We start from the raw sequence: 15,330 nt of genomic DNA, 5'->3' as shown, positions 1-15,330 counted from the left end.
TTCTGAATATGACCTTTTTCCAGACTTGTGAAAAGCAGCCAACAATATCCTGGAACGGTTTTCGGATTACACAGCATTTAGTCCAGAAGTTGTTTAGATTACTTGTCTTAGGCATAAACGCGGCCAGACGCGAGATATTGGCGGGAATCGAGCCTTGACTGGTCTTAGTTCGTAGCTAACACGGTAGATGTGTTCTTCGAAATTCTCTTTCATACATACCCTTTCATGCGTTACTACATTGTATTGCTTTCCAATGAAACTCATTTTATGTAACGTTCTTGTAAATTTTTTGTAATAAATTCTGCAACAGACAAATCAGTGTATTATCTGTTTTGAATGTCTACCCACAGTCAACGGTCGAGGGGTTGCTTTAAGGTCATTCCCCAGTATTGCATTGCGAATCCCTACTGAGTATAATTTCACGCGTGATTAGCGCGCGCGCATTAAAAAATGGCGGCTTTTTCTTTACAGCTGGACCTCGCCATAGAGGTAAATCGTCATTTTCTCGCAAACGAGTATGGTGACCTATCATTTTTTTTCCTGTTGTTTTGAATTGAGTAATAAATTTCTCTGTGTAAAATAAATATGGACCAATTCTCATTGTAGAACAAAAAGCAATCGTCGGAAACGTGAATTAAGCAAGCAATCGTAACTACAATCATGGTGCTATTATAAGGATTTATATGGGTAAAAACAAGGTGCTTTTGCTCCTAAACGAACATGGGGACCCCTCATTTTTATTTCAAAATTTAAGTTCCTATAATATAAACAATCGATAGGCAAAGTTTCACAAAAATCTCAGTGCAGGTTCTATTTCAGCGGAATGACCTTAAAATGTGAATAATTTCCATTCATATGTTGAAGTTCAATAGTACCCTTCGTACAATTTGTTTCTGTCCATTGTTTCATGTTCACAATGATATATTACCATAAACCACGACAAAAGGAAAATGCCAAATTGTGTAAGGGAAAATGGAACCCCAACATATACATCGAAGGGCGGTTTTGACTCCATGTTTCAAATTTCGAAAGTTGAATTGAATATTTAGTTTCTGAGGCAAGCGTCCTTGGGAAATATTTGTAACAAGAACAAGGCATTCTAGCTTTGTTAGCTTCAAGGAAATTGTATTTTCCTCTGGTGACCTGTTTCTGTTCTCAAGTGTGATTTCGTTCACATCCAATCTGTGGCCTTAACGAGGTCACCATGCGCATAGTAAAGTTAAACCTAAAACCTGATTTGCAGTTGAATGTGCTGGTAGATGAATATGACATTTCTAATGACGAATACGTACATATGCGAACAAGCAGAAGGCTCTGAACAGACTGCTAAACAAACTAGAATGAAACTCATAATCAAATTTGAATTTCCAGAATCTTCGACTGTGGCACGCTCCAATTTTTGCGCGGTCATATTTCATTACCCATACATAGACCCCACTCAGCGCAGGGTGAGCAAACCTGGGTTGAATTTGGCTAACCTAAACAAGGTCTTATTGGCAACTAACCGACAAAACTGCGTGATAATTATTTAAATTAATACTTAACCACCAGTACCCACCTGTACATATCTACATACAATAACACTCACCCAGTACCTGTTGATTTATGTAAGCGTCCGTCTTCTAAATGAGCATAGTTATAAACTCACGCAGCTTAATTCATCTGCTAAATATCACCTGTCTGCCAACTGATGTAAAAGAGATATTTTAGAGAATTCATGATGCCTTCGAATAATTTCCACGTTGGAGATATTCAAACCGATATCAACAGAGTCAAACAGGGCCAGACGTATTTGTTTGTGGATAAGAGTTTCCAAGATTCCATCATCGAGTATTTTCAATTTTTGCGCAGAGAAGGAATTCTATGTGACGTGACGCTGAGAATTGGAAGTCACAAATTTTTGTGTCATCGTAACATCCTGGGCGTTGCGAGCCCTTATTTTCGTTCTCTGTTCATAGACAGTGAAAGTGGAAGGTTTATAAAAAATGTGGACCTACCGCAAGATGTCGACCGTTCCATCATGGAGGCATTGCTGGGATACATGTACGGAGGAAGAATCTTCATCAATAAAGGCAACGCCATAGATATTTTCAGGGGCGCCAGTTTTTTCAAACTTCAGAGTTTGATCGAGGAATGTTCGTACGTGTTGGTTAAATTTTTAACGCCTGAGAATTGTCTAGAGATGCGAGGTATTTCTTTGATTCACGGACAAGAAAAGCTTCATCAACGATGTCAGAGGTTTGTTTGTGAGAATTTCGTTAAAGTCGCAGAAACGACGCAGTTTTTAGAGCTTCCACCAGAAGAGATGGAGAAGACATTGTCAAACGATGACATTTGCGTCACCAGCGAACAACAGGTAGAATATAATTTGGAATAATACACAATAGAATTAAGGGGAATTACATTTAATTTCATACGAAAAGCTTTCTCTTGTCACGGTTTACAAGTTAACTGAAGTTTCTTGAATTGGTCGTCTGTACTTCCATGAATGTCATTTACCATAAGGATAATGCTGCGCTCAAATTCTTTCGTCAGTTTAAGATCTCGTATTCGATGTTGAAAATATCAGCACTTGTTTTCGTCGAGCTGTTTACAACTCAATCAAGCAATCTTTTGTGCAACCGACATAGGAAAAACTGAAACTAAAATTAGGTTGGAAGTTGAGAATGAGCAATGATGTATTGTTCTGATCGAGACTAGTAAGATTAGTAAACTATGGTTGATTACATTGTTTTTCTTTGCTTGGAAATTTCACCGCAAGTGAGGATCATATAGAAGCTATGTTATAGCTGTTGTCAATCTCCTTTAGGTATTTGATAGCCTGGTAAGATGGACTGAACACGACCGCAAAGAACGCGGCATCCACTTCGCCAAATTACTCCAATACGTGCGACTACCACTGCTCTCCACCAACGTGTTAATGGATCATGTCGAGCCCCAGCAACTGGTACAGCGCTCACCAACAGCTAAAGAAATGGTTTTGGAAGCGTTAAGATTCAACTCGGGGCACGACAACAGACTAAATACCATGAATAATCCGAGGACTTTACCCAGAACTTGTTCCACTCTGGTGGATGTGATTTTGTTTGTTGGAGGTAAGGGGCGGCACTTGGAGGAAAGTCGCATGACGTTCTGTTACGAGCCTGAGGATGATCAATGGTTTTCTTTAGCTGCGTTAAAGTAAGTACTTGTCTTAATCAGTTGTTATGCTTCCACCGGAAGGGGAGTTACGGTGGGAGTACTCGAATTGACCTCATGTCGGCAGGTGCTGAGTGAGACCAAATGTTGAAACACTCTGGTCTGACCCTCCCCTCCCCTTCCCCCCCCCCCCCGCCCCACAATTTTCACTCTCATATTCGTAAAACTTCGCAGTCCGTATCTATGTAGGCTTCTGATTGCAATTAGTGGCTGCTCATTTTTGAATTTTCGCGCGCAATTTAAGTATCAACCAATGAGAAACAATGCATGGATCTCGTAAAGCTACGTAGTCAGCATCAAAGAAATCTGAAGGGTCAAATTTCCGACGTCGCGAATGGTAGTGAAGTAAAAGCTAAGCACCTGAAGGTACCGGTAAATAAAGACTAAATTCGGTCCTCATATCCCATCAGGTTGAACCTTATTTCTGCACTCAGTATCCTGAAGCAACTAAGGTTATTCCTAATACCCACTGGATCGAATGCTTATCCCGATGCAGAGTTACCATAGCATTTAGTTCGTTGATACCCACTTAAATTGCGTTAACAAAAACGCATGCCTCACAACGACTCATCTAGGGCACAGATACGAAGCTGCTCTATCCGGAGCCCAGTGCGTAAGCCATCACATCACCGCACCTTCCACTTAACGTAGTAGGGAGAGTATGTTTAGACCGTCTGCCAGTCTCTCTTTTATAGCACTGTCCAAGACTTCTCGACTTGCTTTTTTCTCAGAACACCACTGTACGATCACGCAGTAGAAACATTTGATGGATTTGTGTACGCAATTGCTGGGTCCGTGGAGGGTAAGGCTTCGCTGCTGCTTCAGGATAAGGTGCAATGTTACAATCCGCACCTGAATCATTGGGATTTCGTGGGTGCTATGCAAGAAGCAAGAGCCAAGGCTGCTGCGGCAGAACACGAGGGATTACTGTATGTCACAGGTAAGCCAGATTAAAAATCAATTAAAACTGTAAAGTTTTCTTCGTGCTTAGTGCAAACACGTTAAGAAAAAAGATTTTTGCAGCGCGCCTTCGTTTTGACGCAACCTTTAACCCAATAACCATCATGGGAAAAATCAGGCCCCACCACCTCCTGCTTCGTTGATTATTTTTTGTTTTTTTTTGCTCTCGCTCCAATTTGCACGTGACCAAAATGCGGAGAAAGCTCTTCGTACAGGAACGCGTGTTACGCAGGCTAATATGGAGGATAATTTTAAATATTTCAGTCAGTCTTGTCTTCTTGTATCTTCCTCAGGAGGCATCACAAATGGTCCCCAGGGCAACACATTTGAAGTGTACAATCCAATCAACGACAAATGGAAATTTCTCTCCCCTCCCACGATCCCGCGAAGTTGTCACGCAATGGTTGCCACGGAAACGCACATTTACGTCATCGGCGGCGAGGGCCAAGGAATCGAGCCCGAGATCAGCATGGAGCGATACGATCCAGCGGTTAACCTCTGGAGCTTTGTGCTGCCGATGAACTGTGGAAAGGTTGGCGCATGCGTGGTGCAACTGGAGGGAAAAATTTATGTAATGGGCGGGAACAACGGATACACCACGCTACGACAGTGTGAAGTTTACGATGTGGAGACACACCAGTGGAGCATGGCTAAAGGTAAAATAAAGAGCAGCATTGATTGGATGGTAAATGCGCGTGTCATAAAAATGACACATAAATGAAGTTCATGCTTTGGCGAGTACTCCTCCATAAAAGTTTATTCAGAGACCTGCGCTGGTTAGAAATTTTGAATTATTAACGTTTGAAAGAGCCTCAAAACAGATTTTCTTTTTTGGCTTGAAATAGGGTGCACTTTTTAATTTAATCAAGTGATCTACATGATCAATGTTCAATGTAAAAATCTAACTTACTTGAACGCACTTGAAGGAAAGACGTTACAGATGATGTTTGCATCTGGCTAAGTGTCCCAGACACGTTTTCCAGGAGTACTCAGTTCTACTCCCCCCCTCCCCCGCCCCCCGCCCTCCCCCTCGGATGAGATGCTAGTACATTCCCGGGTTACCCATTAGTCGGCTTAATTCACCGCCAGTACACTTTTGTACATCTGGGTGGAGAGAGGCACCGTCAGAGTGAAACATGTTTCCCGATAACACAACGCAATGCATATGATGCTGGCCAGAACTCAATCTCGGATTGCTCGATCAGGAGTCCAGCTCAAAAACCACTGGACGTCTAGCTAAACCGGTTATCTAAAAGCATGCACGCATGTAGAAGAAACATTTAAATCCCCACTCACATGATTTGCGGGAGTAGCTCAACCTACTAGACGCAATCAAATCTGGACCCCAAGCTGAAATTATTCAAGGATGGTGGTCTTCTCAGATCCATGCAATAGTTTTTCTTTCCTGCGTTTGTTTCCTGTCTGTCTTGAGGGCAGGACGTGAAAAGGGAGAAGCTAATAATTTCTTTTGAATGTTTCTGACATCAATATACTGTTTCGTTTTAGACATGACAGAGTTCCGTCAAGACGCTGAGGCTGTGGTTTTAAACAAGAAGATCTACGTTATCGGTGGCCGAGACTTTAAAGGCGAGAGAGCGATAAATTCCGTAGAATGTTTTGATATATCAGAGGGAGAATGGAGCCGACTGACGTCAGTTCCAATCCCGAGAGAGGGCTTCCGTTGTGTGACGTGCAGAGTGAGTCGTGATCATCTCACTCCAATGAAACTTAAGTGACTTGCTGAGTTAACAACTATACTAAAAACTTCACCTCGATCACCAAAACCTGACAAAACGCGTTGTAGGGTCTCAATGGGGTTACCGTAACCGGAAACTATTGTTTGTAGCAGAGTTCCTCTGCCATTGTGATTTGTTTCCAGGGTTGGTACGAAAAGCTTATTTCCTAAAAATTGTTTCTCAAAGTTTGACATCCTTAAAAGCATTGCAAGTCCGAAAACGTAATTATATCTTAGTCAAATTGGTCGACACCTTTAGCTGTGAGCAGGGAAAAACTTAAGGAATAAGCCCTGCAGCTGTTGTAATTCTAAATGTTTTCTTCAATTTTCTGCGTACAGTATTTTTGATGGCAAAGTTTCATGGACTTCAAAGAATTTCATTTCAGTCAAGTTCACTTACTTAATTACAACAGGTTGAGTAGCAGATCCTACCTATCATTAAAGCTATATTTTCGTTCATATCTCCTGAAAGTTAAAAATCTATAAATAGACTCGTGCACGAATGGCAAAAAAGCTGAAAGATTATAAATAACAACATGTTCACAAACTCGTATATATAGAATTCTTTGTTATCGCTAAAATTTGAACCTCTTTCGCCAAACTGATCTAGTACGAAGCCCATCCTCGTTCATGTAATTGCCCGAAAGATGCTCTAAATAAATCACAATAAATTACAATATTCAGAGAGGAAGCCACATCAGCCTTGGCTGGTTTTCATGCAGGTCCTCTATCCTGGTCAAATTGGAATTTGGAGATGTTGGTTTTTGTGGAGGAAGGAAAACCGGAGTACCCGGAGAAAAACCCTCAGAGCAAGGCGAGAACCAACAACAAACTCAACCCACCGGGTCGGAATCGAACCCGGGCCAAATTGCTGGGAGGCGAGCGCTCTCACCAGTGCGCCATTCCTGCTACCCTCACTATCAAAATTTCATATGTGATAAGTTTAAGCTGATGATACAACATTCTCCACAGAATGTGTAGCCTCCGAACAGGCTCCCGGTGAGCCCAAACAAAGCGAGGGGGCTCCCCTGTCCCCGCCACGATCACTTCACTCTCCGAATTCTTCTGTTCCGCGCTCTCCGAAATTTTTTTCCGTCTTCGCCGGGAGCTGGCACTGGGGGAAGGTGGAATTAGTCAAGGGTGCACGGGTGGATGAGAATGTGTGCGTGATTAACGCCCTTCCCCTATTCCCCTTACATCTGTGGACGATTTTACGTTTCACTGTTGTTATGGATGATCTTAAAAAGCGGTGCACGTAGTTATAACAGCATTATCTTAAAATTCCTCAAATTACATGAATTCTTTATAATTTACAGGCAATTGGATGATGTTTTTGTAAGCTGTATGAAGAAAAGTCACAGAAAGGAATTCATGAAATACCATTTACATCAGTAAATTGTCACCTTCTACAGAAAATAAAATATTCACCTTAAAGACCCATTAAGACTACTGGGACCATAGGATTATTATGGCAATCACCCTGCTAATATCATTCTCATAATGATCTCCCCCTCCCCCCCCCCCCTCCCTCTACATCTCAGTTATAATTTTTGTAACTCCTCTAACACAACTACAATAGTAACCGATTTCTTCAAAACCTAAGTCGGCCAAATTTGTGAGCGTTTTTGAAGAACTGGTCCCCGAAAAAGACAAACCTCTTATGGAGCCAACGTGTACTTCACGAGTTCTTTAAAATATTTTTTTATTAGCGGACTACACCACCCTACAGCAGTTCCATCTGAAGCTAGGCAGCAAGCGCAGGAGACAGCATGCAAGCGCAACTGCAACTCAGTAACTAGCTTATTCAGATTCAAGCTTGGAACTCTGATCCCCTTTTTCTATAATGTCAATTCTGAGAATTAGCTGTTACTTGTCCGCTTGGTACTATACCGAATTTTCATCGCCACAAACTAAACAATGTATTTTCCTCTTCGTTAATTTATTCCACATCTGAAATGCAGAATAATCTGGAAAGTAATTATGCTAATTATGCAAACCGCTGGATGTCTGCTTCGCATGTTGTTGTTCGAAAAGTAATATTTCACACGGGAATCAACTCTTCGGCTGGAGCAGTTGGTTTGGTTTTTTCCGGTGGCTTTGGTGAAAGGCTGTGGTACGAAAACGTCTGGTAAGTGTTTTTCTGCAATTTTTGAACCCCTAGAAGCTCAAGAGCAGCGCGAAAATTTAATTTCAACATCCGCAGTTGTTGACGATACAGACCTTGCGCTCATTTGTGTGTAGTAGCGTCGCTTTACTGTAACAGCGAAAATGCCATCGCCTGAAAAGCATTCGATTCAACCATACTCCCTCCTTACAGCTTGCTTGAAAGGTCGATTAAGTAAGTTTAATCCAATAGAGTGTTTCTTTCGCATCCTAGGGCATATTTAGTTTATCGCTTACTCAGAAGCTCAAAGTGACTATACCCGTTGAAACGACGGTTACCGGAGCGTTTGGAATGTATACATCGGACGGTTTGTAATCTGTTTTCGATCTAACGCTCCAAAACGGCGCTCAAGTTTTATAAATTTGTTCTAATGATATTTTGTTTCTTTACAGATTAACCTGAACGATGGCTGAAGGCGACAGCTATGGATGTAAAACGTATTTTTTGATTTCAGTGGAAGGAATCCTGTTTTTGTTGCAATTCGTAAGTCAAATGGCTTTTAAAATGTCTGCCTCGTTCAGTTTACGTTAACTTTTCGACACCTTTTACGCGTGTTTTTTTGGTTTCGATGGTTAGTTTCCATTTTTGCTAGTTAGGTATTTTACTGCGTACGAAGTTATTTTAAATATGCAGGTATTTTTTGGACATCATAATTTGTTCACCGCACCCAGCAACTTCTGTCCTTGCCAAGTGAACTGCGAAATTTCGCGTGTCTGAAATTAACATGCAGTAGCTAGATGTTACAAGTTGCTTCGCGATCGGAGAATTTTTCGAGATCATTCCTTCGTGATACGATATGAAAAAAATGTGTTGTAGTAGTTTGTTTGCAAAAGAAAATTCGATATTTTACGAACAAGTCATATATATTTTTAATAGTTATGCAGCATGGTCCAATATCATTATGTATGTACAATCAAACCCTTCGTGTAGGTCGTCATTAAAACGCAATCTATTCTTGCAATTCGCTGATTATGTCGACCATGACATAACTGGCGTAATATTTAACCTGGCTAGGGACATAGGTATTTTTTTTGTTTTTAAAAAGTCAGTTTTAGAATAGGTTGCGAGGCACTAAAGCATTTTCTCGACAAAAATCTACGTCACCTACGTCAAACAGACTTGTAACAATTTAAGTGTTTGGTTACATTTGAAAATGTCGTGAAGCTTTTGAGGGAACAAGTCATTATTATTATTGTTTACTCAAAAGAACTCTAATACTTGTTCCTAACAGCAGAACTTGCAACAGCTTTTTGTTAAAAAGTTGGCATGCCTTTGTCTGAGCAATTACTATTGATTTAAAATCAGAACAACGCAAATTTTTAAAGATCTTAAAGAGACATACATCTGCGATTCCACCCAAAAATTTAATTACTGATGATCTACTAGCTTGTTCTACAGAGATCTGTGTAACTATCTTTGGTCGTTAGTTGCTTGCGTGTGGAAATTGAGTACCAAACAGGCAATGCAAGGATCTGTAGAAATGTGGGGCGTTTTTTGTCTATACCAAAAATTGAAGAAATTTTCACTGGAAATCAACTGGAATAGGTCTGTCTGTACAGAAAATTGAGTAATATAAAAATATATGTACTAGATATGTGGTATATGTAAAAACTAGAATAACATTTGTATCTTGAGTTCAAACTTATTAAAAAGTTGTCAGAAATATGGTACAACTATCTTGTCATCTTCTACATGTAACATGTAACACTGTACACTGTACCTGTACTGTAGGTGTGAAGATGGCTCACCAAGTTTCGCATACTGTTAGTGTCTTATGCCAGTGCATCCCCCTTTATGTCCCGAAAAGGAGAATGGCAGGAAGTTACATGTAAATTTAAAAAATATTTTAGGGAGTGGGTGATCAGAGAGAAATTTTTCCACACTATGATGAGGGAAATGGTGCTTTGCTTTAAAAGTTATTTTGGCTTATATCTGTAACCATAACAACACATTTATTCCCCCTTGCAAGTGTGGGCAAGCCTAAACTCATTCCTTTCTCAGCCAATTGCCAGGAAGTTTTTAAAGCACTAATTGAACATTTTAAACTTTTTTCCAGGTTCTTGGCCTCATTGCCTTTGTATTAGTTTTGAGCCATGAATTGTCCAGTATCTTCTCTCATTACGGATTCTTCATTGTCGTCAGTGGTCTGTGTTGGATTGGAGCATTCCTCATTATCCTTTTCCATATGTGTGGCTGCTGTAAAGTTAACATACTGGGTGTCTGGCAGAAAGAGTATTCTCTGGTGAGCACTTGAATGTTTCATTGTCAACCCTCAAGTCAGTCCCATAACTGATAAGAATATACAACAATTATTCCATGAGTGTGCATTGTATATGAGATGGTAGATAGCCAACGAGGCACATAGCAGTGAGCTACAAATCATCTTATATCCAACAAGCATGAGTCGAATAATTGTTTTGTCAAAAACGCCCCCAAGATATAGAAAATGAAAATAATTTAAAATTAAAAATAGAAATGCCCAAAAAAATCACACATATGCCTACCATATTTTTAGAGCATGGTATAATGGCTCAATCCTCCGTAGGAAAAAAGATAGCGAGTGGTACATTTTCCCACAGTTCTCAGCACACAACAACTTTAAAAACGTTTATAAAAACGTACAGAAACGTTATAAAATCTTCAAACCCAGGCTACTCAATGTCCTGTGTACAGGGACAAATATTATAAACATTTGGCTTTCTTAGTTACTTACAGGCTGTGTTAAGTTCAAAAGGCATTGTGGTAGAATGTACAGCCGCCATCTTTTTTCCTATGGTGGATTATACCACGACGGCAGATTATAAGCCAATGAATTTACTCTTGAATTGGATTGTTCAATGATTCAGTTTTTGATGAATGCTATTAATTGTGGAACTCTGTTGATATAAATAGTTAATACATGTAAGCGCCATGTAGTAGTCTGATTGGCTGGGCTATTGAACAAAGGAAACTCATTGGCCAGGGCATTCTGTTTGGGAAAACACAACTTGATTTTGGGACTGGGGAAAGTTCAAGATGCCTTCAGATATTTTCGAACATCTTTGGTTCTGTTAGAATCTTTTTTGTAAATCCCAGCACTTCCAGAATATATATCTCATGCGAAAAGTTAACAAGTTTAAAATCCCAGATTTAAATGCATTACTTTCACTTGAGGATTGTACTAAAGCATAAACAAGGTATCAGGGGGGTAACCCTGCGATGGACTAGCATCCCATCCAGGGGGAGTAGAAATACTTCCAGTCACTTCATGCTACAGAAACTGGGAAAAGCTCTGGCCTGATGGGCCACTTGGCTTGTATGCAGACTTTACATGTACCTACATTGTACATGTATAAACATTGGTATGCAATATTGCATGTATCCCAGTAGATGTCAGAATTCAGCCCTGGTCTTAAGCATTAATGAAAACACTGAACTATAATAATCTCTTTGCATTTGCTTTTTCAACAGTGGATATTTTTGCTGAGTTACTCCCTGTCATACTTCTTCTTTTTTCTGTTCTCCTCTGCTCTTTTGTCTCAGTGGACTGAGAAAGAGCCGGAATTTATCATTGCCGCAGTAAGTGATTATAGAGCATACATGTGTACATGTACTAGAACTGTCTACTTACAGGAATAGGTACAAAAATAAAATTATGTTAATTGAGAACAGAAGATGCATCTAGCAACCTTTTTCCTAAAAAGAACCAACAGCAGTGTTGAAAATGTAAATAAAACAAATTTGTTCAACAATAAAATTTGAATCCCAGTTGATAAGAATTACAGAATGTTTGACACCTTTCAGGAAACTTAAATTGTCATTTTTTTGGTTGGTTAGTTGTTACCCTTAATCTTTCAGGGCAGATTAACCTTGAGTAATGGTATTATGATTAATATATGAATTATCATAAATTTTAAAGCAAATTACATGATTCAGAATACAGCTCCTTTAGAGGAGAATTACAAGCTGAATGGATTTAAGAGAAAGAAATACCAGCTGACTTATAGTAGAATTACTACTGTATTTTTTAGATAATGTGCTCATCAAAATTACATTAAGTGCCCATCCATGTATGAGTGGACCTTTGGAACAAAAATTTAAAAAGCAAACTCCACCCTCTGTCTAAACGGCATGCAGAAAGACACAAGGGAGAATGTGTAGATAATAAACAAACAAACAAACAAACAAATAAATTTGTACAATATTTAGAGAGGATTAGCCTCATCAGCCTTAGCTGGTTTTCACTCAGGTCCTCCATCCTCTCTCCTCTGTAGTTATGGGTAGTTGTACTTAAACCAACCATAAATTATGTTGTTTCTGTTCTCTCTTTTGTTTCCTTTAGATCTGTGGTTTTATACTGGCGATTGTGTTTTTCATCCTTTGTGTTATGTACTATAAGCGTGTCAGGAAAATCAGACTGACAGAGGTGCTCTGGGAAGGAGATAAATCAGTGAGGGCCTAGATGAGCAATTCAAGATGGTGCACTGGACTTAAGAAATGCATATTTAACAGCGGCATGTTTGAGCATAGAAGAGCATGGAATTTGAACTTTGAATAAGACTTTGTTTGGCCATTAAGGTGTACAGATGTAGCATTTTGCTTTGGTATAATTTTATGTAAAAAGGAATATTTGTGCATAATTTGTTTTACAGTAGTCTAGTTGGGAAACTATCTCATGCTAAAACATTCCATTTACACTGTATAGTTTTTACATGTAAGCAGGGCTGTGCTCTAGAAGTGCCCGGGTGCCTCATTTGAACTTACTTGAATTTTTCATATAAGCTTATTAGTGATGGGCACCCAAGATTTCATGGTCAGGAACCTTTGGGCCCCATGTAATTTTTCTTAGACCTGAGACACAGTCTTGGTGAGTGCTTATTTTTTTTGGCCTTAGTAATTAAGGTGCTGGTAGTTAACACCTTAACCTCATTATGGCATAATCAGGCAGGCTTAAACAGTGGACTTCCAAAATTTTCTGTCAGGTTGACCTTAAAGCCAACAATTTATAAAGGAGCATGTGAAAACACATAAATCCAGCAATCTAAAAGCCTGCGCATATCTGCTATTTAGTACCAGTAAATAACAGTCCCTTATTTAAAGGTTTCACAAGTTGTATGTTTGAAATTTTCCAAGCCCTGTAGGTCCTAAGGGTTGGGAGAAATTGCAAGAAAAGGTATTAAAATGTGATCAAATTTAAAGAAATTGTTATTCCTGAAATATCTGTGTAAGTTGAAGTTAAAGGGCATTGGAGAATTGTAATTCTTACAAATCCAAGGTCATCAGCAATTTTTGTTAGGTAGCACTTTCACTCAGCTGTACAATATTTTTTAGTGAAACAGCAACGACTTTTAGATATATCTGTTTGTAAATTACCTTGACGAGACTCTGTAAACCTTGCAGCAGAATTGAAGACCCTGAAATGATAGTGAGGAAAAAAGTTCTACACACCCTAAGACCTGTGAAATTTACAGCACATGTGCAAGACATATTTTTCTAGTTGCCATTCAACACCGCTCTAGAAGGTGGCTAATAAAACTATGTACTTGTATGACTATAAACAGCTTGAGCTAAGGGGGGGGGGGGGGGGGGGGGCTGTTTTTTTTTTTGTTTTGTTTTTTTTTGCCTGGGCACCTCCCCTAGATCCGCCACTGATGAAGTTAGAATTAAATTTGCAGTACAGTATGCTGGTTTACCTACCACAACAACACTTCACAGGACCAAGAATCTTGTGTACTTCTTGCTGAATAAACATGAGCTGCAGCTCTTTTCAATGTGTAGATATCAGTTCTATGCCTGACCAATTCCTTCTTGTGGGCTTTTGTTGGCATTTCTGCAACGGAATAGGTTATTCAGTTTCCTTACCATGCATGATGTTCGTAAGCTCGAGGTTACGTGAACTTACGTGAAAACCTACCTTTTGAAGTTTAAACCTCAAACGTGACGTCTAGCCCTGGTCACGTGACCCTTAGCCGTTCGCGGTAAACAGGTAAACGTGCATCTCAAAGTCTCTATTAACGCGAGACAGCAATTCGACAAAAGAAATTATTGTATGGCACGCCTTGCACACGGTCGGTGCACCAAAACTTTGAATTAACCACTCAGGCCACTCGGCCACTTGTCTCACTGGAGAAGGCATGGACTATTCACGAAAAGGAATTGATAATTGCAAAAGCCATCTCAAACTATGAAAAGTGAAAAATATGAAACATTTTGTCCCCAAACTTATAATTTGAAGCCAAATATTGCCTAGCCTGTGTCACAACCACCCGGCTCCCTGAAAGAAAAAAATCGGGCAGGGAGGCTGCAACTGTCGCTCACGTAAGGCAACTTCTTGTCACATCGTCGATTGTCGCCAAGTCCCGGGAGGAAGAGGGTTGGGGGGGGGGGGGGGAGGGGGAGGGGGGTCTTCCACGTCTGAGAACTGGTTGGGAAGATACCACTTAAAACAGAAAAGGCTCGACTGCCAGCTGCTGTTCAGGAAAGCAACCCGCGCTAGCAAAAGCTTCCGATTGTTTTATAAACAATAATATTGAATGACTGACATTGTAACTCGCACATGCGCCGAGCCGAAACCTCCATGGGCCAAGACCCCCCAAAGTGGTTTTTTTGTACCATGTGGAGGGACCAGTGCTATCACGTATTTTCTCAATCTGCAATAACTGAAGTCTATTTTAAGGTATGATAGCAAGCTTCTATCAGTAGCTTTCTTGCTCTAAACATGTGATAAAATGACGTCATCTAAACTGGCTAATGACCACGGATCCGGTTAACAGCTTCAGATTCTGAGCGATGTTCATTGTACAATTCTCTTCAAACAACATTTTATACATTTTAGGCCTAGCAGAATAGGACATTGATTCAATTGCAAAAGAAGGAAATTTTTTTAAGGTTGTCTCGTTGCCATGGAGATGGAAATGGTCAATGAGTCCACAACTGAAATAAAAGTCACTGAAAATAAGGCTTTTCACTTCCTAATTTTAAAAAATAACAACTGCAATACATGTCGTCAAAAAGTCCAATCATGTGTAGATCACTCTAGCACTGGCTTGGATTAACTATTCAGCTAATGAGTTTTAAAGAGCTCCCTTAACGAGTCTTCTTTGTCCTGGTATCGTCCATTCTGAAGCCATATCAGTACCAAACACATTGGAGACTTGTCCTTTTCACTTAAATGTAAACAAAGACTCATGTTAAATTTCAGACAAAAATAAAAGCTAAGTTATTTTAAAGTATTTAGCGGTTGCCATGACAACCACAAACAGTTACTCGATACATTAAAAAGAGAACATCGTTC

At 39.8% G+C, this 15,330-nt stretch overlaps 2 protein-coding genes and 1 pseudogene across 4 annotated transcripts in view; 2 read left to right on the top strand and 1 right to left on the bottom strand.

Annotated features, from left to right (window-relative positions):
- Positions 1-233: 233 nt before the first annotated feature.
- LOC145485463 (uncharacterized) overlaps positions 234-15,330 on the bottom strand; it is a 51,853-nt pseudogene continuing 36,756 nt past the window's right edge. Inside the window, exon 3 of the transcript XR_014049204.1 lies at positions 234-828. The product of XR_014049204.1 is annotated as an uncharacterized LOC145485463 (transcript). The remainder of the gene's footprint in view (positions 829-15,330) is intronic.
- LOC145486066 (kelch-like protein 28) lies at positions 823-6,572 on the top strand. The gene is made up of 5 exons (XM_081464774.1): positions 823-2,356; positions 2,810-3,180; positions 3,930-4,138; positions 4,452-4,814; positions 5,665-6,572. The coding sequence occupies exons 1-5, from the start codon at positions 1,718-1,720 to the stop codon at positions 5,892-5,894; spliced, it is 1,812 nt and encodes a 603-aa protein (XP_081320900.1). The 5' UTR covers positions 823-1,717; the 3' UTR covers positions 5,895-6,572.
- LOC145486065 (uncharacterized) lies at positions 7,887-13,593 on the top strand. Of its 2 annotated transcripts, none has more exons than XM_081464773.1 (5): positions 7,887-8,364; positions 8,450-8,540; positions 10,114-10,299; positions 11,508-11,615; positions 12,379-13,593. In XM_081464773.1, the coding sequence occupies exons 2-5, from the start codon at positions 8,463-8,465 to the stop codon at positions 12,496-12,498; spliced, it is 492 nt and encodes a 163-aa protein (XP_081320899.1). In that variant the 5' UTR covers positions 7,887-8,364; positions 8,450-8,462; the 3' UTR covers positions 12,499-13,593. The 2 variants fall into 2 exon arrangements, with proteins under 2 accessions (XP_081320899.1, XP_081320898.1); XM_081464772.1 differs by having other exon boundaries at positions 7,888-8,021.

Source organism: Orbicella franksi, chromosome 4, assembly GCF_964199315.1.
Source record: "Orbicella franksi chromosome 4, jaOrbFran1.1, whole genome shotgun sequence".
NCBI classification, from domain to species: Eukaryota; Metazoa; Cnidaria; class Anthozoa; order Scleractinia; family Merulinidae; genus Orbicella; species Orbicella franksi.
The sequence above is the reverse complement of the archived record's forward strand: the minus strand, read 5'-3'. Positions and strand labels throughout refer to the sequence as shown.

Excerpts from the sequence above, each read along its gene's own strand:
- LOC145486066 (XM_081464774.1), top strand. The coding sequence starts at position 1,718 with ATGATGCCTTCGAATAATTTCCACGTTGGAGATATTCAAACCGATATC. Across the intron at positions 3,181-3,929 it reads TTTTCTTTAGCTGCGTTAAA|AACACCACTGTACGATCACG; the intron begins GTAAGTACTTGT and ends CTTTTTTCTCAG. Across the intron at positions 4,815-5,664 it reads CCAGTGGAGCATGGCTAAAG|ACATGACAGAGTTCCGTCAA; the intron begins GTAAAATAAAGA and ends GTTTCGTTTTAG.
- LOC145486065 (XM_081464773.1), top strand. The coding sequence starts at position 8,463 with ATGGCTGAAGGCGACAGCTATGGATGTAAAACGTATTTTTTGATTTCA. Across the intron at positions 8,541-10,113 it reads TCCTGTTTTTGTTGCAATTC|GTTCTTGGCCTCATTGCCTT; the intron begins GTAAGTCAAATG and ends ACTTTTTTCCAG. Across the intron at positions 10,300-11,507 it reads GGCAGAAAGAGTATTCTCTG|TGGATATTTTTGCTGAGTTA; the intron begins GTGAGCACTTGA and ends CTTTTTCAACAG.